Source organism: Lepidochelys olivacea (assembly GCF_965140295.1).
Source record: "Lepidochelys olivacea isolate rLepOli2 genome assembly, chromosome: 14".
NCBI lineage: Eukaryota > Metazoa > Chordata > Testudines > Cheloniidae > Lepidochelys > Lepidochelys olivacea.
The window spans coordinates 21,255,937-21,280,838 of NC_140424.1; the positions used below are offsets into that span (position 1 = coordinate 21,255,937).

General features: G+C 38.6%; 1 protein-coding gene across 5 annotated transcripts in view; it reads left to right on the plus strand.

Moving 5' to 3' along the window:
* COX10 (cytochrome c oxidase assembly factor heme A:farnesyltransferase COX10) overlaps positions 1–24,902 on the plus strand; it is a 156,011-nt gene that overhangs the window by 92,114 nt on the left and 38,995 nt on the right. For all 5 annotated transcript variants that reach the window (XM_084648220.1, XM_084648221.1, XM_084648222.1 and 2 more), the window contains one exon: positions 11,690–11,760. In XM_084648220.1, coding sequence (XP_084504346.1) covers positions 11,690–11,760 — 71 coding nt within the window. The remainder of the gene's footprint in view (positions 1–11,689; positions 11,761–24,902) is intronic.

Sequence of the window (24,902 nt, forward strand, 5' to 3'; positions counted from 1 at the left end):
TTAAGGAGGGAGTTTCAAAAGTCTTCCGCATTGCCCTAATTCTGCTCTCATTGAAATCAAATTGCCACTGACTTCAGTGAGAAGAGTTAGGCCCAAAGTGCCTGAGTGCTTTGAAAAATCCTATCCTTAACTTCTGTTTTTAGTCACAGCTGTATATATTTGACTAAAAATATCTTTGTAATTTTTTTAATTGCTCATTGATATTTCATAGAAAAGTGATTGAAAGGAAACAAGCAGGTGAACTAATAATGTTTGCTTTCACCTTGTTTATCATGATAGTAAAGGGAAAGCATAATGTATTTATTGTAAAAGATACTCCAATCATCATACCTAATAACAGTGTGGGGTATAAATCACTAAAAAAGACAAAATAATAGAAATCTTTTAAAATAATGAAATAAAATTTAAAAAACAATCCAAGCAAGAAATTGGCACTGTCGTTTGCTGCAATAAAGAAAACTAGAAATGCAAATTTTCTTTTGAATGCATGGCAAAATCAGGAAATTTAAAGTAAAAAGGTAATAGCTAAAAATTAGCCAAAATTAATTAATTTGAAGCCCACCTACACCCATGCTTTGCTATCTGGTCAGTTTTGTTTTGCTTTGCTTCCCCAATTAATGCACTTTTAAATACCTTTATAAAATCATGCTTGTGACCTGTGACACGGTAGTCTACCTCTTAAAGTAGTGGTGCCTAATAGCTCACTTTGTCACAGTCCTTTTGAAATGGTCTGATTATTTATACAAGGACCTGGGAGACACTGGGAGAGAGGAAGCAGTCCCGAGAGTAAGAAGTATTTGGGATGCAATCCTGCTACTGTTTCTTTAAGGGCCCTAGGCCAGGGAGTTTACAGAGAGGGTGGGGCCCTTTTCCCCCAGCCAGCTGGGGATGAGCTAGGAGAAGAGGGCCACCTTAAATACTGCTTCTTCATGCATAGCAGGGCAGACACCAGGAGATATTAGCAGGGAAAGGCTGGCCTGCTGAGCACCCTGAAGCATGGAGGCTAATTAAGGAAAAGGGGCCAGTTGCCGGAGTAGCGTTTAATTTCAAAAAGGGGAACAACACAAATATGAGAGAGCTAGTTAAATGGAAATGAAAGGAACAAGAGTGAAATTCCTGCAAGCTGCATGGAAACTTATTAAAAACACCATAATTGAGGCTCAAACTAAATGTATACTCCAAATAAAAAAACAGTAAGAGGACCAAAAAAATGCCACCATGGCTAAACAACAGAATAAAAGATGCGGTTAGAGACAAAAAGACATCTTTTAAAAATTGGAAGTTAGATCCTACTGAAAAAAGTAGAAGGGAACATAAACTCTGGCAAGCCAAGTATAAAAGTATAATTAGGCAGGCCAAAAAGAATTTGAAGAGCAACTAGGGGAAGAACCTCAAAAACTAACAGCTATTTTTTTTAAGCACATCAGAAGCAGGAAGCCTGCTAAACCATCAGTGGGACCACTGGATGTTCGAGGTGCTAAAGGAACACTCAGGGTAGACCAGCCTGTTGTGGAGAAGTTAAATTAATTCTTTGCATCAGTCTTCACTGCAGAGGATGTGAGGGAGATTCCCACATCTGAGCCATTCCTTTTAGGAGACAGAGTTGAGGAACTGTCCCAGATTAAGGTGTCAATAGAGGTGGTTTTGGAACTAATTGATAAATTAAACAGTAAGAAGTCACCAGGACCGCATGGTATTGACCCAAGATTTATGAAACTGCAGAATTACTAACTGTGGTATGTAACTTGTCGCTTAAATCAGCCACTCTACCAGATTACTGGAGGATAGCTACTATAACACTAATTTTTAAAATGGCTCCAGAGGTGATGCTGGTAGTTACAGGCTGATAAAGCTAACTTCAGTACCAGGCAAATTGGTTGAAACTATAGTAAAGAACATAATTGTCAGATACATAGATGAACATGATATGGTGGGGAAGAGTCAACACAGCTTTTGCAAACGGAAAACATGTCTCACCAATCTATTAGAATTCTTTGAGTTTGTGAACAAACGTGGACATGGGTGATCCAGAGGATAAAGTGTACTTGGGCTTTCTGAAAGCCTTTGGCAATGTCCCTCCCCAAAGGCTCTTAAGTGAAGTAAGCTGTCATGGAATAAGACTCAGGGAAGGTCCTTTCATGGATCAGTAACTGATTAAAAGATAGGAAACAAAGGGTGGGAATAAATGGCCGGTTTTCACAGTGGAGAGAGGCAAATGACGGGATCTCCCAAGGATCTGTACTGGAACCAGTGCTGTTCAACATATTCATAAATGATCTAGAAAAAGGGGTAAACTGTGAGGTGGCAAAGTTTGCAGATGATACAAAATTACTCAAGATAGTTAAGACAAAACCTGAATGTGAAGAATTACAAAGGAATCTCACAAAACTGGGTGAGAGGGCAACAAAATGGCAGAGGTAATTCAGTGTTGATAAAGGCAAAGTAATGCATTTTGGAAAACATAATCCTAACTACACATACCAAATGATGGGGTCTAAATTAACTATTACCACTCTAGAGATTGTGGAGTTATTGTGGCTAGTTCTCTGAAAACATCTGCTCAGTATGCAGCAGCAGTCAAAAAAAAACTTACGATGTTAGGAACCATTAGGAAAGGGCTAGATAATAAGACAGAAAATATCATAATGCCACTATATATATATATCCATGGTACACCCACATCTTGAATACTGCATGCAATTCTGGTCACCTCATCTCAGAAAAGATGTATTAGAATAGGAAAAGGTACAGAAAATGGCAACAAAAATTAGGGGTATGGAACAGCCTCCATATGAGAAAAGATTAAAAAGACTGGGACTGTTCAGCTTAGAAAAGAGACAACTGAGGGGGAATATGATAGAGGTCTATAAAATCATGACTGGTGTAGAGAAAGTGAATAGGGAAGTGTTATTGACCCCTTCACATAACACAAGAAGCAGGGATCACCCAATGAAATTAATAGGCAGCGAGTTTAAAACAAACATAAGAAACAAACACAGTCAGCCTCTGGAACTTGTTAGTGGGGGATGTTGTGAAGGCCAAAAGTATAACAGGGTTCAAAAAAGAATTGGACCTATCCTCCAGAAATTTATCTCTCAATGGCTATTAGCCAAGATGGTCAGGAACACGCCCCAAGCTCTGGGTGTCCCTAAACCTCTGACTGCCAGAGGCTGGGACTGGATGACTGGAATCATAGGACTAGAAGGGACCTCGAGAAGTCATCCAGTCCAGTCCCCTGCACTCATGGCAGGACTAAGTATTATCTAGACCATTCCTGACAGGTGTTTGTCTAACCTGCTCTTAAAAATCTCCAATGATGGCAATTCCAAAACCTCCCTAGGCAATTTATTCCAATGCTTAACCACCCTGACAGTTAGGAAGTTTTTCCTAATGTCCAACCTAAACTTCCCTTGCTTCAATTTAAACCCATTGCTTCTTGTCTTATCCTCAGAGGTTAAGAAGAACAATTCTTCTCCCTCCTCCTTGTAACAACCTTTTATGTACTTGAAAACTGTGATCATGTCCCCTCTCAATCTTCTCTTTTCCAGATTAAACAAACCCAGTTTTGTCAATCTTCCCTCATAGGTCATGTTTTCTAGACATTTAATCATTTTTGTTGCTCTTCTCTGAACTTTCTCCAATTTGTCCACATCTTTCCTGAAATGTGGCACCCAGAACTGGACACAGTACTCCAGTTGAGGTCCAATTAGCATGGAGTAGAGCGGAAGAATTACTTCTCGTGTGTTGGATCACTCGCTAATTGCTCTGTTCTGTTCATTCTATCTGAAGCATCAGGCACCTACTGGGCTAGATGGAGCATTGATCTGACCCAGTATGGCCGTTTTGGGGTTCTTATGCTTAGACGAAATGCAGGAGAATGAATAGAAATTGCTAATCCAGGGATGTCCCTTCTATCCGAGATACACTTTGCAAGGGGGGCAGTACTGCAAGGGGGTAGTCTGAATTTTATGCAGACACAGGAGTCTTCTTATCCTTTACCATAAAGGATTAGGGGACCACTAAATTGACTGAATTAATATTTTCTTTTAATAGAAGGGTTACATTCTGTCTTTAGCCTAACTGGATTATCAGCCCTGATTTAAATATATATATAGCATTAGAGTAAAATGTTATGTCAATACACAGAAAATTGTTTGCCCATTCCAGCCTGCTGTTGCTGCTGCTTTCATCATATGTCATAGATTAGGGATGTTCTGTGAAGGGGTATGGATTGATATTTTTCAGGGTGCCCTTCTTTGTTATATTCTAGATCCACTGAGATATATGGAAAAAGTTCAATAGTGTAAGTGTGGCTGGTCCTTTGTTCATAGTCTGCAACATTCTTCTTAATACGAGTATTATATTTGGTTTTAAACAGGAATAATATGAGTATATTGTCATAATTCTATATTTTAATCCTTTGCCACCAGAAATGGCAAGAGTGTATAAGTAGATCACCTATGCAGAGCTTGTCTTTCCGTCACTTTGGATTCCTAATATAGATTGGATGGGCCATTTTCTGTTAATCTACGACTTGATAGGAGGTTGCTGCTTTAAAGAAGCCAGAAATTCAGGACCAGGACCCCCTTTGCTGATTGTGCTTACTCAAGTTCTCTGTTGATTCAGCAGCAATGAGAGAGCTCCTGGTACTGCAGTTAGACCCCCTGATCGTTGGAACCTAAAGATAAAACGCAGTACAAAACCATGTGAATTTACAATGTACTGAATGCAGAGCCACTGGACCCTTGGGCGATATTGAATAAGATTGTTTACATAAAAAACTGTGTCCCAATAAGTTTTAATCATCTAACCTGTTCATTCAATGTACCCAGCAAACTTATTTTCAGGGATACATCACCCTTCATCCTCTCACTTCCTTTTGCCCCAAGATTGCCTCTACAGAAAGCTTGATTGCAAACATATAGCAGAAGGAGTTCAGTTCCACATTCCTGGCTCCTTTTACAGAGACCGTATCCAACCAGTATGCAAACATTTCCCACCTGTATTGTTAGTGCAATAATTTCATACAGAAATTATAAATCTTTTTCTGTAATAGCTTTGCTGAAGAGGGACATTGCTGTAAGCTATTTTGCAATTCTATCTTATTGGGAAAAGTGATTAGTACAGGCTAAACTCATCTTTAAAGTAGAGGTAAAATGTTTTCAAAGAGGGACAATACTATCTTTTCCCTTACACCTCCCTGCCCAGTTACTAGGTGTTTTGCTAGCTGCTTCTGGAAGGAGTATAGCCCAGTATCAACAGTATTGTTCTAAGACATGATGCCACAATCCCAAATGCATAAACTGTAAGAATAATAAAGATGTTAACTGAAACAAGTGGAGGTATCTGTAACTATTGGAGGAGGAGTTACTTGTGATGTAAGCAAATTCTGTTCTTATACCTAAGCTTGTACTTCCAAGGTATAGGTTGAAAATTTTAAACAATCTTTAAATTACATTTCTACAAACATAAAAATGAAAAAAAATATGGGGGAACCTGATAAGAAACACATGGTTGTAAATATATGTACACACTAACATGACAGTTGATCTAACACTAGTTAGGAACACAGAATATAATTATTGTATGTTGACTTGATGAGAACTATACAGAGAGAAGGATCTTTCTGATCCAGAAATAAACCACAATGTTCTGGTTAGTGTGACTTTTTTTCAACATAGTGTTTTAAATGTTTGTGTGTGCTGATTAAAATTTAGGTTAGGCTCTCAAAAACCATTGCCAAGTTATGACACTTGGGGTGTTCAGTTGCTGTAGATTTAACCCTGTGGCTATCCTTGTGATGGTTTGCTTGCCAAAAATGCAGGGAAGATAATATTCTGCCTTGGCCAGATGAAGTGATGCATTCCGACTTCCTGAGGAAAAAGCCTCTTGAGAGCTGCTAAAATATTTATTTATCCAGGATTCATCTTACTGAATTTACTATTTGCTAAAATGGGCAGAACTGTGCAGGCCTGTAATGAGATAATCTATGTTTGATTTCCCCCTTCATGCCTCTGGAACAATATTTCAGATACATTTTTTTTCATTTTTCTTGCATATCAGAGGGAAATAATTTCAAGTGGAAAGAGAATTTTGCTGAACATCTGGGAACATAATGTGAAAAGTTTGATAAATGGCATCTTACTGACATGTAATTGCAGCTAGCTCAGTAAAGATCTGGTGTGATATGTATAAAAGGGTTTTTCTAATAAATATAGTTTCTTTCAATCAAATATGTAATCCACACACAAAAATGACATTAATAAAATACTAGATTGTGATTTAAATAAGAAAAAAGTGAGGCAGTCCTGAGCTAAGAGTCCCACAGCAACTTAATTCTGTCAGCTTGCATGTCTGCATTACAATAATAGTTCTTAACTAGTTACTTAACTGAGCAAGGAGATGCCCTGTTTGAAATATATATTACATTCACAAAAAGAAAAGGAGTACTTGTGGCACCTTAGAGACTAACCAATTTATTTGCGCATAAGCTTTCGTGAGCTACAGCTCACTTCATCGGATGCAGCTAAGGTGTCACAAGTACTCCTTTTCTTTTTGCGAATACAGACTAACACGGCTGTTACTCTGAAACCTGATATTACATTCAGGTGCTTAACTACTATATTAAAGATATGGAAATATTTCATATAATAATTACAGTAGGTGTAATGTGTTTCATTTCTTTTAACACAGTAAATGTCAAATGTCTAGCTGCCCTTTGTTTTACAATCATTTTATGTTTTTCCCGACACAGTTCTGTTAAAACCTCACTACCATTTTTATTCCATCCATTGCAGAGTGAATACATTTAGCCAATTTTAAATAATTTACAGGCCAGATTCTCCTGATCAGTTCATCAATGTAAATCAGGAGTAAATGCACTGAAATCAGAGTTACAACTATAAATAAAGCAAAGTTTTGTAGAAGTTTCTTGAAAAAGCCTATTTGAGCACAGCCAAAGATGTTTTCAAGAAAAATACTTTAGATTATATAATTTGCCTTCCTGCTTTACCACTCTGATGTCAAATGATATTTTTCCTTCATTAAATGTAATTGTGTCTGAAATGTAACTGTGAAACAAACCATTAGCAAAATGCTGAGCTGTCAGAAGCAATCATTAGTTTCAAATACAAACGGAGCATTTTTCCTTTTCTGAACATTTGTAATTCTTTGCTGCCTTTTGTTTTTTTGGCGGGGGCGGGGGAGGGCAGTTAAGTGATAAAACTATAACTCTCAAAGCACAAACTATAGTTTTAAAATAAACTGCCTAAAATATGTGGAGTGTTTATAGTCTGTTTCCTATTTGTCTATACAGCACCTAGCACATTAAACTGTACATCAGTTCCTTATCAGTATTTTTATAGAACTTTATATGTTGAAAACACCGCTCCCATTGACCTCAGTTGTACTTGTGAACAGTCAGCAGTTTTCTGCAAATCAGACCTCAGAGTCCCAGAAAATGAGACATTCAGTTACTGGTCATCTGGTTGGTGTAAGTGTAGCAAAGGCAGGGATAGAATCTAGTTCTCCAGGGTGGCATTCAACTGACTTAACCACAAGATCATCATTGTTCTTCCTGCAATCACCTGCCTCATTCACTTCATACCATCCAGCTTCTGCAATCAACAAAGCACAGGTGCTACAGACAACGCTCATTAACGACACAACTCTGATTCATTTCCGGGGCCAGGTCCATCCTGTGCACTGAAGGAGGTAGAGAGTCCTGTGGAAAAAACAGGATGTGATCATGTAATTAAAGACGACATCATAATGCATATGCACAAGGGGACCACATTAAGGTTCTACAGGCAACCTTAATTCTGTATAACATTTGTTTGACTTTGCAATCTTAATATTCTTTCAACATAGTTGTTTTGTTTTGTAATGTAGTTTGTTACATTTTTTAAAAGCAAACTGACAAAACCAGAAATCCATCCTGTAGAACCATGTTCACTCTCAGTTGGGTCATCAGCAGGGTTAGATCTACTCCTTGAGTTAATAGTAATAGTAGTAGGCTGTTAATTTCTGTGTGGACCAGCCATATGAGATGAGAGACCCACTTTTCCAGTGGATTTCGTAGCTATTTGCTGAGAGCAGAGGAATGTAGAGACTCAAGAATCTTGCTTCCTATTCCAGTTTCTTGAGGGGTAGTGGGATCTATTGGTTATAGACTCCTCAGTCCCTGTCCACCTCTGTTTCTATCCCCGCTTCCTCTTGGCTCCTGTCCATGTCTTCTTCCACTGCCTGATTCTCATCCCTCCTTCCCATCTCCTGCTCTCCCAACACTGCTCCTAGCCCGCCTGCATTCAAGTCAGTTTGACTCCTGTTCCTCACGGGCAGCACCAGCAGGGCGAACATAGAAAGCATGGGAAAAACTGTGTTCCTGCTCTCAGTTCTGGTATCTGGTGCCACAGCTGCATCAGGAAGAGCAATGGCAGGTAAACTTCTCCTTGGCATGTGCAAACTGCAGTTTTTAGAAGCTTGTAACTTGGCCAACCATTAGTAGATTTTCACAGCCACATCCCTGACATGAGACCGACCCCTCTGCCAAATATCAAGTTCTTGCTCAAAGTATAGAGGCGGTAGAGCTTTTCAGTTGAGCAGCTGTAGAACATTTTAACATGAGCCAAAAAAATTCCCCCAAACTTATTTTTCCTTATTTTTGGAAATGGTTGCCGCTTTCTAGAAAAATTCAGCCTCAGGCAGACGCCGGCATGGAAAATTTCAGCCTGAATGTTTAAAGTTTGCCAGATTTATAAGCAATTTGAAACAGGGTCTTATAATGGAAAGTGTTAACCAGCTATAGGTGTCTCTACCAGCTCTGCGTATAATGCTAATACTTTACAGCTGCAGGGTTGGGTTTTTTTTAAATGTGATGGAAAAGATTCATTCAGGGTCAAAGACCACTTGTGCTACATTTCATTCCCAATTTAATTTTTCAGCATTGAGGCCACATAAAACTGGGATTTGTAATGGAATAATCTCTTTTAACTTGATCTGTGATGGAACTGGCCAGTGCTATTATAATATTATAATGTAATGAGTGAGGTGGGAATCTTTCAAAACTCCCAGTGGTGAAGAACTTAACGTACAATATGAGATTAAGACCTACAAGTGATAAGTACAAATCGTTTTTATTTCTTGTGAATGAATCTGTATTATATAGACTGCCTTCACTGCCAAAACCCTTCTTTGCATCTGCTCATCGCTTGCTGTACCCTTCTCCTTTCTGACTTCTACCTCTCCACCTACAGTCTACGAGATGCTAGTGCCAAAATCATCTTTTCTTCCACTACATGAACTATATCAGTGCCTCCTTGAATCCCTCTCTTATCATATAAAATCCAAGCAGCAGCTGCTGCTTCTGCTTCTCACCTATAAGGTCCCATGTAATTTTGCTCCTACATACCTCTCTGCTCCCATGTCTCCCTGTACTCCTCTTGGTTCCTGTACTTGTCCCTTTCCTTTAACTTCATTCCCTGCTTCAGCATCATCTTTCGTTTTTGACTTTGACGGTGTTACTTTCTTTTGCGTGAAACAGTCTGTCTCTCAAAGCATATTTATTGTTCTTCACATCTTTCTCCAAGTAAGCTCCTTTTTCTTTCCTCTCAACATCTCTTGTATTTGTCATGTTCCAGATCCTTTGTAAACCATTTAGGACAGGGCATGTATCTTAGGACAGGCTTAAACTAAAACGTTAGGTCAAACCCACTATGTCACTCGAGTGTGAAAAATCCAACCCCTGAGAAACATATTTAAGAAGATCTAACTCCCAGTGTAGACAGCACTAGGTCGACAGAAGAATTCTTCCATCAACCTAGCTACTGTCTCTCTGGGAAGTAGATTAACTACAGCAACAGATTTCAGAGTGGTAGCAAAAACAATGTCTGTATCAGCAAAAACAATGAGGAGTCTTTGTGGCACCTTAGAGACTAACAAATTTATTTGGGCATAAGCTTTCATGGGCTAAAATCCACTTCATCAGATGTATGGAGTGGAAAATACAGTAGAGAGGTATAAATACAATCTCCCTGGACACCCCTTCTTGTCAACTGTTGAGAATAGTCCACTTCCACCTGCATTGAATTGGCTCATTAGCACTGACCCCCCGCCCTCAATTGGTAAGGCAACTCCCATCTTTTCATGTGTTGTGTATTTATACCTCTCTACTGTATTTTCCACTCCATGCATCTGATGAAGTGGGTTTTAGCCCACAAAAGCTTATGCCCAAATACATTTGTTAGTCTCTAAGGTGCCACAAGGACTCCTCATGGTTTTTACAGCAACAGAGAATCCCTCCCATTGCTGTAGTGAGTGTCTACACTGAAGCGCTACAGCGGACTCAGCTGCGGCATTTCTAGTGAAGACATAGTCTCTTACAGCTCCTAGCACAAGGCTCTCATCATAGGGCGCTACTGTGACATAAATGATTATGCCTTGTGAATTAACAGCACTATAGATGTGACTTTATTAATTATAATCAATACTTTTGCAAACGTGAGAAACTAAAGTCACAAAATGGTTTGAGGATTGTGGTACCCGAACCATTTTTGACATATACTAGCCTTCTGCACAGATCGCACATGAGTTTCTTGTCTTTGTAATGGGGGTAGGAGCTTGCCTTTGGCAAGTAGCCAGGCCAGTAATGTGGCATTGTCAAAATTAAGATGTTTGTTCATTTTAACTCAAGGTGGGTAAACAGGTACACTGTCTGGCTGAAAAATAGCACAGTCCAGCCCATCATAAGTCAAGCATCTATCTGCAGGCAACAGTATTCAGTCATTCAGGCTTTGTTCAGAATCATACATTTCATTACATCATTACTTTTTCCATATATTTATGTCCCATATAACTGGTATCTTGCCCCGAGTGTTCATTCCGCAAATAGAGGTCGGTGTCCAGTAAGCACTGGTGTATTGGTGAACCACTGAGAAATGACCCTGGTTGTTTTATGTCATTAGCTTATTGAAATCTAAATAGCTTTATGGGGTCTTGCTATATGGAAAACTGGATTTGTTATAATAATAGAATAATAATAATAAGAAGAAATAATAAGAATAATAAGTTCTTAAAACATTGTCCAATAAAACCCCACTGGAGTTCATAGCATGATAGCACTCTACTTTTCACATAGGCAGTGTTTAAAGTCAAGTTGGGTTGTCACACTAAATAATTCCATATGGCTTCTTCATTTACCATTTATCATATCACTAGATGCTACATGTAGTTGCAGTAGCATTTACCAGAGTTGATTGATTTTTGAGCGGGTCATGGGTTCTCAGAAGTTGGATGATCTTGAAAACATTTATAGCATTCATCTTGCAAAACCAGAAACACCTTATTTGCAAGGACTGTTTACATAATGTACAACTGGAGGCAGAGGAGGGGGCTGTTTCGTGTGTGTATGTAACTTATCAAGAGCAGAAATTGAAATTGGGCTTTACTTCAAATTATTACATTTTATGGACTCGTTCAAAATATTTTTGTCTTCCAGGTAGTTTTCTTTTTAAGGGGAAGCCAAAAGTATTAATGTACGCTATCAAAACTAATGTAAAAGGGGGGTTGCCATTTTAATTGTTATTCTGAACCTTCAAAAATCAAGACTAAAGCACCTATAAAAACAGACAGTACATTCTATGCTTGGTATGGTCTCCGGCATCCTTTCAATCCTTCCTTTTCTTTTATACAGTTCTTTGAGGTTCCCTTTGACTCAAATATGAACAGGACAAAAAACAGACCGCTGGTGCGAGGACAGATCAGGTAAGGCTGCCCACACCTGTTCCCTGTAATGAGAAATGAACCTATTGTTCCTTTTATGTGTCTTCTCCCTTGGTCTGTTTAGATAAACAAATATTTCAATGTGCAGATAAAAGACTAAGAAAGAGATGCCACTCTTTGTGTTCTGATAACTCTGAAAGTTTGTAATAGTCCCATGAAGAGTTAGTCAGGATAATTAATTGTTTTTTTAAATATTAGATAGTGGTTATTGCACAATGGCCTTTGTAGATATGGTAATCAAAAGTTACCATCTGCATGTGTTTTGTGATGAGCCCATGCAATCTCTCTGACAAAAGCAAACTAGTGAGCTTTATTTAGAAATAAGCAGCTGATCCTAATTGTTGCTCCCTTACATGCTAAATAAAAATTGTGATTCCACCAATATCTATTGTTAAAGGAGTAGGAAATCCATCTAAATCTGTTGAGATGATTTAATATGGGGCTTTGTAAAATTACTAGTCCATCACTAGCCAAAGGACTAAGTCTACTAGCTAGTAATCAGTATGGAAGATTGTGGGGGGGAGGCGCAAGGCGGGAGAGGGTGGCATCAGTGAGGTACAGAGACTAATGCCCTGATGAGGAGTTCGACCTTCACACCCTACTGCTGAGAAGAGGGGAGGGTCTTGGAGTCCCTACCAGGGTGCTGTCCAGTCATATTGCTTTGACCTCTCTCATTTTAGTTTCAGACTAAGAAGTACATGGTAAATTTAAAGGGCGCTCTCTATGTTCTCAGTAGGAGCTGTTGAGTGCTGAGCACTTCTGAAAATCTGGCCCTTAGTTTATAAGCATCTTTCTCTTAAGAAGGAGCTATGGTTGAGAAAATGTTTATTTTGTAATGTCTGGATTGTTTATCATTGCTGTTTGCTGAACCCTCATTGTGTTGTCTCTAAGCATGGTATTCCAGAGCTGCTCATCCGATATACCCTAGGTACCACTGAAACAAGTACCTGATTACAAACGAAAAACTATGTTAAGATGGAGCTATGGTTGAAAGTATGTACCAGTCACTTAAGTTTAAAAAAAAAAAGTTACAGGGATGTTGTAGTTACCCCAAACTCATCATGTTGAATCTAAAGCACTTACCAGAGGGTCAGGATTCAGGCTTGCAATCAGACCAAACTCTATAATGTAAATCAAGTAGAAAGTCATCAGTTTACATGGTAGCCTTTGTTATGTTTTGTGCAATAAGTTCTCAGAAAGAGAGGAAAGAAACTAGCATACTTAATTAAATCTCTATTGAATTTTACTTAACCTTGTACTTTGGAAAGGAAGCAGCTTGAGCAGGAGTCACTCTGCAGCATACAACAAAATTGTGAGACATTCCAACAACCTTTTAACCAGCTTACCCGACCTCATTCACTGAGCAAAGTCCATTCCTACCATGGCCCCTGTACTAAGTGTGTTACCCTTGGAAGTGCTGATATTGCAGTGGGACTCTGGCACTTTCAAGGAACACTGCCATGCAGCACAGCACAACCCCATTAGTAGTGTGCACATTACAAGGGGAGACAGCAGACACTCAAAAAGCTATGAAACAGTACAAATATCTGACATTCAGATGTTGAATAGTGATGGACAAAAGATGGCTATCTTTAAAAAAAAACTTGTGTGTGACTTTTGCATCCTATGTTCCTTGTATTCTTCATGAGAGAACAGAATTCCCTCTTCTGAAACCAGAGCACGCCAAATGTAACATACAGTTTTGCAGAAGGGTTACATCTAATTGAACTTTACCTCTTAATTTGTAACAATAAACCCTCAGATTTTTAATTTTGAAAGAAATTTAGAATTTCTCCTTTTCATTAGTTCCTCTTTGTCCCCCTTTCCCTCTTGCAGTATTTTAATGATCTCATTTGTACATCATATATGCATTCATTTTATCATTTGAGAAAAAGTGAATGGAGCCCATTGCAAATTTGTAGAATGCCCATAGGGGGAGCTGCTAAAAGTTACCCATATAAAAACTCATATTATTCTTTGGTTGCTTTATAGAGTACAGCTTTGTTTTCCATTTGGTAAATCATAAAGCCAGAATAAAACTGAGATGGTGACTTTTTAAGAAAAGAATTTTATAACATGTTATCGTCTGCTTTCCATAAATACAAATAAAAATCTAGCATCCCATGGGGCTCCCGTTTGAAAAGAAACTTAAAGCAACCCTGATTTCTGTTTGCATGTCTGTTCTGTTTCTTGAGGACTGGGTTCCAAACTTTTTAAAAAACATTACACCTTATTTGCAAATTTAAAATGAAGCCCTCATTCATAAATGATTCAACAAACAATTTTAGTATAGCATTTCCATGATTTGTGCCAAGGATTATTTATAACAAAATTGCGTTTCCCCTTAGGGTTCTATGAACAGTTGGTCCTATTTATTTCTGTGTTTTATCCATCACCTTTGGAGGACTGGAAAAAAGTGATGGATGAAATTACAAGAAAATTGAGACAAAATAGTAAAGTGAACCCTAGGGCTAAATTCACTCTCATTGTAAATAGTTGGAGTGCTTCAACAAACTTGTTCTGATTAGTTCTGTAAAATGGTGCTAATTACGGATTCGTAAGTTTAGTTAATTTTATTTAAAAGCACATTTTACGGAATATTGTGATTAAGATGTCTGTCAAGCACAGAGTGAGCCAAATTTCACACCCACTATATACTAGTTCATCACCGCTCACTTACATCAGGTCTGTATTTGGCCCAGTAACTTGAAAAAAAGAGGAAAGCTTCCTTTCTTCATCCCAGTCATACTCAGTAGAGAGTTTTATATCACTCTGTATTAGCATTGCCTGTAATATTCCTGGACCCAAGTTAGCATAATTAGAAAACTTTTTTTTTTTTAATTCGTGATTTAGGGAGAGCAATTTGTTTTACAGGTTTCCAGCATCCTTAAATAAACTTCACTGTTGGTTGAGGGCATCACAGATTGGCAAAACCATATTTATCATACTTTAAACTTTCTTACCTTTCTTCTTTTTTCTTGAATATTCCCTTCCACCACAAAATGATAATGTTGGGGACCTCGTGTAATCACTCATCAATCTATGTACCTGACTGTCAACAGCTAATTTAAAGTTATTTAAAGTGTCACTTACCTTGAATGATGTTGACCTAATTCCCTGTAGACTTTGAGCATGCAGCCCTTGTATGAGATTGTTTCTTCAGTGGTGTAGCGGAGTAGAATAATCCAGTGGAAGCGATCCAACCATGTTATATTTTGCCACATATTCCCTAGTGTTCTTTGAACCTCGTTCTTTCCATGCCGGTAAAATAAAATTCTTAAGTGGTTATGCTAAAAACTAGTCAAAACAGACTAGGTCAGACAGAGATGGATACATTGTATTTAAAAGGCTGGTGTCTTGGCTCTGGGAATGGATCCAAAAGTTTTGGGTTTGTGCACTGAGTTCTTGCCCATATGCTTAAAATGTGTTTAAATCATTTTTAGTCTGGTTTTGACTTTCTTTGGTTGCTTTTACTCTGAAGCGTTCAGCATATGTTTTAATTCTCTTCTGTTCCAGTCACTTTAACTAACCCCTCATTGTGACATCTGAGTGCAAACTACTAACACAAGCTAGGCAGCAGTGATCAGTGATCTTCCAAAGTGTGCTTCAGTTCTGATCTGGAGGATTCCCTTTTAGGGATGAGAAGGTAGTTAAATCTGCATGGTCTGACTCGTGTGATCCTTGGGCTCTCTGCAAAGGCTCTCAAAAGTGGCTCCCAATTGGGATGGCAGCTTTGACATGGACATCTTCCCATGAGGAGCTATGCTGAGATTACCAACTTACTTTAGTGAGGCTACAGAACTCCGAAAACAATCCTCAATTCCTGCCAACTTGAGCAGGAATCAAACCGAAGCCTGAAAATGCTGTTCTCTTGAGCCATCCAGTCCCCAAATAAGCCGTTTGTATGCTGTGTATTTACTGTAAATGAGCTAATTTATGAAAGTACTTTTAGAAAATTGTTTAGTATATTAGAGAAATTATTACCTCAATGTCTCATTCTCCCTCATATTTTTCACTGTGATCTATTTGGGGTTTCCGTCCCACCTTTAGCCATAGCAGGTTAAGAAAAACTGGGGGAGGATTTTAATTGAACCTGTTTCTAACATTTTCCACCTTCCCTCTCTGCATGTTTAAAGTAATCTTACCCCCTGAGCTTCACTACCTTATACCCATTTACTTGTATGTCAGCTTTGCTTCTAAGATTTCATAGGGCCTACGCCTGAGCTCCTCCTACCGAGTTCTGAGTGCTTGCAATTCCCATATGTTTCAGTGAGAATTCTCAGCACTTCACAAGAGAGGGCCCTTGACAACAAGGTTGTTTTATGGAGTGCAGATAGTTTTCCATCATTATTCAGTCTATGCATGACTGGGAATAGGGTTTTTCTTTACCCTAAATTTGAAAATTGTATTACACTGATCAGAGTGTAAATTTGGGGTGAGGGGTATCCTGAAGGTTACAAATCATAGACCAGATAGTTCTGTAGAACAGTCTTCCTTGAATGGTGAGGGAGCTGTGCAGGTATGATCTTGGGAGAGTGAGTTTTGGAGGAAGAATCCTCCTTCATACTCACTGGAGCACCTGCAGAGGTTCATTGATGCCTGTGCTGTGAGATCACTGGCCTGGCCCTGCAGCCATCCAAACAGAACATGTGGTGATGCACGAAGCCCCTGCCGTGTCAGAGCCTATGCCATAGAGGGCACACGTGCATAATCTTTCACAAGCCCCAAACGCAGTCCCCCAGCCCCTTGCATAGAAAAACCACACTGATTCTGCTCCCAGGAGACATCTGCAAGAACTAGTTGGTGGATTTGCCCTCAAGGGTACGTCTACGTTGCTATAAATGACCTGCAACTGGCCTGTTTTAGCTGACTCGGGCTTGCGGGGCTCAGGCTGTGGGGCTATAAAATTGTAGTGTAGACATTCAGGCTGAGGCTGGGTCATCCTGTTGCAAAAATAACAAAAGTAGAACTGAATGCAGCTTGTCTCAAAGCACTATCCATCATCCTAGCCTGTCCACGTGTCGTCGTCCTCCCTATTCTGACCCCTCAAGTCCTGTTTGGAAACGGACTACTTAAAATCTTCTTCATACTTGGTTGCAGTGTTAAACTCATTGAGCGTATTTATGTTCCGCATTATAAAAACAGTTATTATTTTTCCTGCTGTGAATTGTGTTTATGTAATTGATGGGAAGAATTTCCACACACACACACACAAACCTTTGATTTCAATGAAATGGCAACAGCCATTCTTTTTAGTTTCCTGTTCAGTATGATTTATTCCATACTTTTTAAGACGATGGATTTGATTTTCTTGCAGATTAGTTTAAATAAATCTCTTACGCTAGCACCAGCAACTAGTGCTAGTCTAGTTTCCCTCTTCTAGGAAGACAAGCATCCTGATCCATTATAGTTGAAGGTGACTATCTTGACTTTCCTGCTACCACACATTTGTGTATATACTTTGTTAAATAGCAGCTGTTTTCATGCATTACAGTACAGTTAGACTAGCTATGCTAAGCACTCATAAAAAGTTAATACAGGAACACATTTCTCTAGAACAAATGTAGGTTTTCATCTCTAAATATCACTAAATCCTCTGTTCTGAATAATTTACTATTTCAGTAGTTCCTGGTTCTTTGTACACCTAACAGTGCTGGTACTTCAGGTTTTTGCAGCACCTACCATTACAGTGTCTTTGGCTTGGAGTTCTGTTTGAGGATAAGGGTGCAGATTCCATTGTGGGATTGGAGTGTTACTCTTCCCACCAGCTCCACCTTTAATTACATGGCTCTGCACCAGGCCATAGAGCACAGCACATGCTTGCTTCACAACATGGGTTTGGAGCAGGCTGGATTCTGCTGTAGGTCGGTGTGCACCCAGTGGTGAATGGTATAACTAAAGTTGTAGAATTGTCTCAAAAGGTTGGGAACAATTGACCTATCAGACAAGTAATAATTAACTTACTTTAATACAATTACTTAAAATATAATTGGAAGCTTCTCTGCAAAGAAAATTTGCAGTCTTGACCGTGGCTTTTTCATGTGTGTTTTAATAAACTCAAATTCTTGGCACTTAATTTGGCAGAAGACACTACTTAACCAACCCTGATAATGCCTCAGATATTTGCAGAAATGAATTAAATATTAATTCAGTTTGATAAATATATTTCCTGGGACTTTTATTACCCTCTCACTTTTACAGTGCACAAACAGCTACTTTCTGTATTTTGCCTTTTTCGTTCTTACAGCCATAATTAACTCTTGATAAGCAAAGAGTTTTCCACTTTTTGACGTGTGACTTGAGTGTCAATTCTGACCAGTGTAGCTCGTAAGCCCACAGCTTTGGAGAATCAAACAGAAAAAGACCCTGTGTCCTACCAGTCTGTCAGTGTAAATTGTTTGGGTTACATCATCCAAGAACAAACGTTACCATTTCTGAGCTGCTGCAAATACAAACATTTGCAATACATTTGCAAATATATAGGCTGGGGATTGCATAGACTGGTGGAACACTCCAATGGGTTAGATGTTCTGTATTTATTTAAGATTGTGCTGAGATCCAGGATTGGTAAAGCTCAGCAACACATCAAGCCCAATTCATCAATGTATGGCTTTTCACTGATTTGGTTGTCTGTGGCAGGCCTACTAACAGCTTAGCAAAACAAGAACATGCTGAAGAAATGTCATATGGGTTACAAACCTGTCTCTCCTGTAATTAATGTGTAATGAGAATGATTCTCTTCTCATTAACTCTGGTGTAAACCAGGAGTAACTCTGTTGAAGTCAATGGAATCACACTGGTGTATGTGAGAGAAGTTTATGACCTTGGTTTACACTGAAACCTGCACCAAGGATTTAGCAATCCGCTATCTTAAACCAGCATTTTAAAGTTTCCTCGAGGTTTCAGTACAATTTTGGTTCCCATTTAAAGCTTAAACCTTTACTTAAATGGCTGATTGTTCTGGTGCCTTGGGTGGTCATTTCAGGCAGGTTTCACTGTATTTAAAACAAAAGTTAAAACAAAAACCTCCATAAATCTGTAATTCTTCAGAAATAATCATTATAGGAGATCAGATGCTTATTTCCCTCTGGAAAACATTCCAGTGTTTTGCTTAGAAAATACTTGATTTTAAAGGGACGGCCCTGAGATCTTTGTAAGTGATAAAAATGTTACTTTTTTCGGTGGGAGGTTTTTTTGTCTTGTTTAAACAGAGCACAATTCAAAGCAGACACCACCACGGCAACCTTTTCAAGCAACTTTTATCCTGCCTGTATGCAAGCTTTTTTATTATTATTTGAAAACAAGTAAGTGCATTTTTCCCCTGCTGGGTTCCTTTTCTTTCCCATGTTCTTCAGAAGACGGGGAAGTTGGCATTGGCTACATTTGGTAAATAAGGAATAAAAAAGGCAGCTTTATATTTTTGACATGTCCAATTACTTGTAAAAATGTAGCCCATGCATTCTAAGCAGCGGGGCTCTTTCTCCCCCCCCCTTAATTCTTTCCATAGCCATGTCATGGGGGGGATGGGGAGAACCTCAGGGCTAAAATACAGTTTAATGAGAATAAAACCCACATCAAAGGGTGGACTAATGGAATGATATAATGCTTGCTGTGTCACTTTCCCAAAGGGACTATGGATGACAGTACTTATATTTCAATTATCTATTCACTGTGTGCATAAGATGTTGATTAAATGATTCTAAGGCACTAGAGTCCTTTTGTAGCATTCACAGAAAAACGTTGATTCTGCACATTATCCTTAGATCAAAATGTATATTAGCAAGAAATTGTATATTAATACCTCCATATATATTTTGTTTCTCAGAGCAATTAAAACTTTTTATTAACACCAGCATTACATTCACTTTCATTTTGGTTAAAATGAAGACTGCAGAAGTTACTAGCTATTCAGCTTGTTCCTTCAGCTCACTCCTGCTGTCTGAAAATAATTCTGCAAAAGCTCAATAGAGACATTCCTTTGTAGGCAGCTTTCTGTTTGTTAAATATAAATCCTGCGGAAACACTTGACCCCTCACGACTTGCTGCTTTTCAGTTCAGCTGTGGGGCCTTTACCACCGAATTATTTATCAGAATCTTTAATTGCATGTGGGACAGTTGATAAATTTGAGTACATTGTACATCGCATCACGTTAGGAAACATCCCAGATGCTCATGTATAAACCAGAAGTCACGGTGCATTTGGCTAAATAGCAGCTCCATCTGCTTGTGAGGAACACTACAGAGAAGCGATATGGACTCCTAATGGAGTTGTTTTATCCTCCCATGTCAGTGCCACACCAGGGGGTAGAACACAGTTAACTTGAAGGAGCCAAACCATTGTATACTAATTCTTCTGATTTTGTGTTCGATATGAACGGGCCTTTTGGAACACTCTGGTCTGAGCTGTTCAATTTTTAAAAACTAACTTGTGGCAAACAGTTGACTTTGCTTCAGAGACAGTTGTTGAAATGGATTTTCACAATCCATCCATTATGGCTCATAAAAAAACAAGCAAATGTTGTAAAGCCCAATATCACATCTTGTCCAGAGATGTTTCCTTCTGACCCCCCTTTACTGAGTGTCTCAAACATTTCAGATCCATGTTTGTAAATTTTGGCTTAACGCAATCAAACCCCTAACACTTTATTCCCTTTTAATAGTATTGAACCTTATCTGGTCTAACCACAACAGCACCATTATTCAACATGTACCCAGTGTTCCAAGAAATGTCACTCCTCAACAAGTCCATTACAGCGCTGCCTGTGATCGTAAGCTGTTATACTTTGAATTCTGTTTACAGTAAGTCATGTTAAAAGTTCATTTCTTCTATAAAGGACAGAGTTTATCCAGTCTTTAAACAAGGTATACCTTACACATTATCAACTTGGCAAGTCAGATAGCAGGGGGGTTTCTTATACTTTAATTAGCTTTTGCTGGCATAGTCCGTTCTTCTCAGTCTTTATAACTAGAGAGGCCGCATTCCTGAGGTTAAGATATGCAAAGAGCCTGTCTCACATTTTATGTGAAACTACTTGATAAGGACATAGAATCACATGGAATATTTTGTTATAAACCAAAGAGTAAATAGATGCAATCCACAGTAATTCTCACTGAGGTAGCTGCAGGACGATAGGACATTATATAGTCATGTGCTGTGGTGTTGGATGTTCATTGTTTTGTTGTTGTATTTCTTCAAATTAGTCAAATATAGCTCTAGATGCCAATCCTATGCTGTGGACACCTACCTGAAAGGTTAAAACATACCAAATAATACATAAGGTTGGTCATAAATATAACTACCCCCCAGCCCTCACTTCATTCCTTGAGTGACAGCCTGAAAAAACAAAGTAAAATTTGGGACTATTGCCTCAGTACACTGCTCATAGTGCAGTACTCTGGTGTTTTGTGTGTATCTTAGCGGTCACATTTTAGAGGATGTTTGTAACTTGCCCCCCACTCTACGTTTGGTCACTTCTTACAGAGATGAGAAGTTTTTGCTGTTGTTTCTCAGAAGTCTTGCATGTTTAATTTTGGGTTTGTAGAAGAGGAGCTGCTAGTTCAGATCTGTTAATATTAGCACTGAAAGAACTGTTGAAATGGTTCTTGCTTTGTGATGCTGGAACCGAGTCTGGCATCTCTCAAGTCATTTGACTTTGTCCATCCCCACACTGATTGCAGCAAATGTTCTAAGCACTTTTGCAGGGAACAGTTTCAGGGTCCTTTTCCATTTTGTGTGTGTGTGAGCTCATGTCACTCCTGCTTCTGTCTAGCTTATGCTCAGAAGCCCCTTTCCTTCTTTCATAGACACCCAGTAGTGGTGTCTCCAAGATAATTGTCTGTTCACCCAGCTCCACTGTTCTTAAGTCAAAGTGTGTTTCACACAGGTAAAAAGTAGAGAAAATCACAATCAAAACAGCATCACAGATTATAAACACAGCTAGGTTAATCAATGCAGAAAGCATAGGCTGTGGGTTTAAATACAAAGACTATTGTACCATACACAGGAGAAAGTTCTCTGTCTCAATCAGCTGCTGCTAGTCTGTCTTTCACTGTCCCAAAACCCATGAATGAGTCTCAAAAGCTAAAAAAAAAAAATCTCCCTCTACCAAAATGGATTATTTTACTATATAGGAAAAACAGGTTCCTTTATCATCTCATTTCTCTGCACCCCATATCCAAGGAACAGGGACGATTTCCACACTCATCTTATCATGGATTGTGTCTAATGCATACTGTCCTACCGAAAGTAACTTAATCAAGGCCACAAAAAGAGAATCGGTACCATAGTTAGCTTTAAAAATCAATAGTTTATCCTGTGTTCAATCCTCTAAACCATATCTCTTTCCATTTTTTGATGACTTTAAGACTTTTCTTTCTTTTTTCTGCGGCTGTATTCTAAATTTCATATACTCTCAAGGCAAGTCTGCATTACAGCATATTATCATTTTGGAACTCAACTGTGAACAACTGTGTTAGATAACACAGTATTGGCATACCATAGGGGTACCTGACATAACATGCTGAACATGATTTGTCCTGGTCTACTCTGATTAGTAAATCATAGTCAGCATCATGTTATCTAACATGTTCAGACGTGATAATTTTATAATATAAACAACTCCTATCATGATACGACTAGAAAAATAGAACTCACTTTATTCATCCTCACTACCTGCCTTTTGCTTGACTAATCCCTACCTATATCTTTCCCAGGGATGATATTTTAATCTAAGCCTGCTCTTGATTATCTGTGGGGATGCTGGTTTGACTATCTCCCTTTAGTAATAACTTTTACATAAATTTTTATCCTAATCTATATTTATTTACATAATGCCTTTCATCCCAAGAGAATCAGCACTAGGGGGGAGCATGGCTGCTATTTAATAACACTGCACAATACTGTAAGATAAGAAATGAAGAGTATCCACTAGAAATTGAAGTGGGGATTTAGGTAGGCAAAATGTAGCTTCCTTGCATTGTAATTTGACTGTTCATTTGCTCTTACGGCTAATAATGTCTAGAGTCTAGCTTTCCCTTGGACTATTGCTCCTGCCATCCTCTGATACAGTGAATAATTCCTTTCCGTCATTGTTATTGGTCTCTTGAAAGGATTTATAGTTTCTGGTCTTATTCCTATTAAATCTGCTAATGGCTGGCCAACTTTTCTGCTGATATTTTTTAGAAAAAAAATTGATAAATATTTTGCACTGCGAAATTCTCCATCCTGATCAGCCTAATGCAACTTCATCCATTGCTTTCTAAGGGCATCCACTGTGGAGGCCTCTGTGGAAGTGTGTGTTGAAGAGATTAATGGATAAGAACCAACTCGAGAGGGGAAGGTTGCTATGTTGGGAGGAAATATTACCCATTTCAGTGTTTGTCATCTTGCACTGGTTTTTAAGTGAATAGAGGATTGAGATTTTAAAGTAAAATAAGTGGATCATTTAGTTGCCAGTTTTATTAGATTATAAACCACGATTTAGTTTAAATATTATGGGGGGCATTTTTCAAATTTACTGTAGGTTTGATTTGTAAGCACTTAAAAAAAATTTAAATTTTTCTGACTGCAGGGGAGCTGCGAATATTATTCACCCTATCACTCCTCTCTATCTATCAAAGACATATAACTAGGAGCATGTTAACCATCTGCAGAATTGGTAAGAATTGTTATGATTAGCATTATGGTGTGTATAGCAAATGTAATAAGAACATAAACATTTTATAAGTATAGATCTTTTTTTATTTTTAATGTTGTCTTTTAAATAAAGTGACAAGGCCATTTGCAGTTTCTGTTTTATCACAAAGGACAGCTAGCATAAGGAAGTTAATTTATCTGAATATAAGAACAGCCATACTGGGTCAGATCAGTGGTCCATCTAACCCAATATCCTGTCTTTTGGCAGTGGCCAGTGCCATATGCTTCAGAGGGAATGAACAGAACAGGGTAATTTCGAGTGAGCAATCCCCTGTTGTACACTCCCAGTTTCTGGCATTTGGAGGTGTAGGGTCACCCCAAGCATGGAGTCGTGTCCCTGACTATCTTGGCTAATAGCCATTGATGGGCCGATCCTCCATGAACTCATCTAACTCTTTTTTTGAACCCAGTTATACTTTTGGCCTTCAGAACATCTTATGTCAATGAGTTCCACAGGTGGACTGTGCATTGTGTGAAGAATTACTTCTTTTTGTTTAAGTGTGCTGCTTTTTAATTTCATTGGGTGACCCCTTGTTCTTGTGTTGTGTTATCTGCCTTAGTATGATACAAGTGCAAGTAATTGTAAGTTAATATAAGTAAACCAAGTCTCTTCAGAGTTTCTCAGTAGTAACTTCATTCCAAACCTGTGGTCACTATGATCCCAATCCTGCAGGCTGATCCACTACCCATGCAGAATCCCATTGGCTCAGAAATGACACACAAAGTGTACTTGTTCCTAAGGCCAGATCCTGACATCATTGTACCAGTGTAACTCCATATAAAAGGAGAGCAGGATCAGAGCTATAGTATAAAGCTTTAGATTAAAAGAGCCAGTCCACCCCGGACTCCAATTTTCACTCCCTCGTAATTTTATTTTCTGTTGAAATCCCTCTGCTTTGTCTCATCCTAAACCTAACGTCTTTGTGGAAATCAGCAAAATCGATGAAGCCAATTTTGAGTAATGCATGCATGAAAAAGAAAGATGTGTCCCTTTTAGAATGAAATGTCTCTTTCAACCTAGACTTGTTAGTTTATGATAGTTTTAAAGTCACTGGCTCTGGCAAGGGAGACAGAACATCTGCAGCTCAGATTCTTTAGGATCTGGAGAAGCTAATTGCCTCCAATTTGGTTAAAATACAGTGTCAATTACAACTTTTAAACAACAGCTATATACTGTCATGACAGGAAGGTTTGGATTCCATGCATGGGTTATTTCCTCATTGGGAGAGAAATGAATTGACACAGACACAGCATATTTTACCCTACTCTATATTTATTTACAATAAATACACTTTTGAACACATACATAGCAAAGTCAGAGTGCAGTTTCCAACTGAGAGCCGCAACTCAAGAAAGCAACTCTTTATCAAAAAGAAAAGGAGTACTTGTGGCACCTTAGAGACGAACCAATTTATTTGAGCATGAGCTT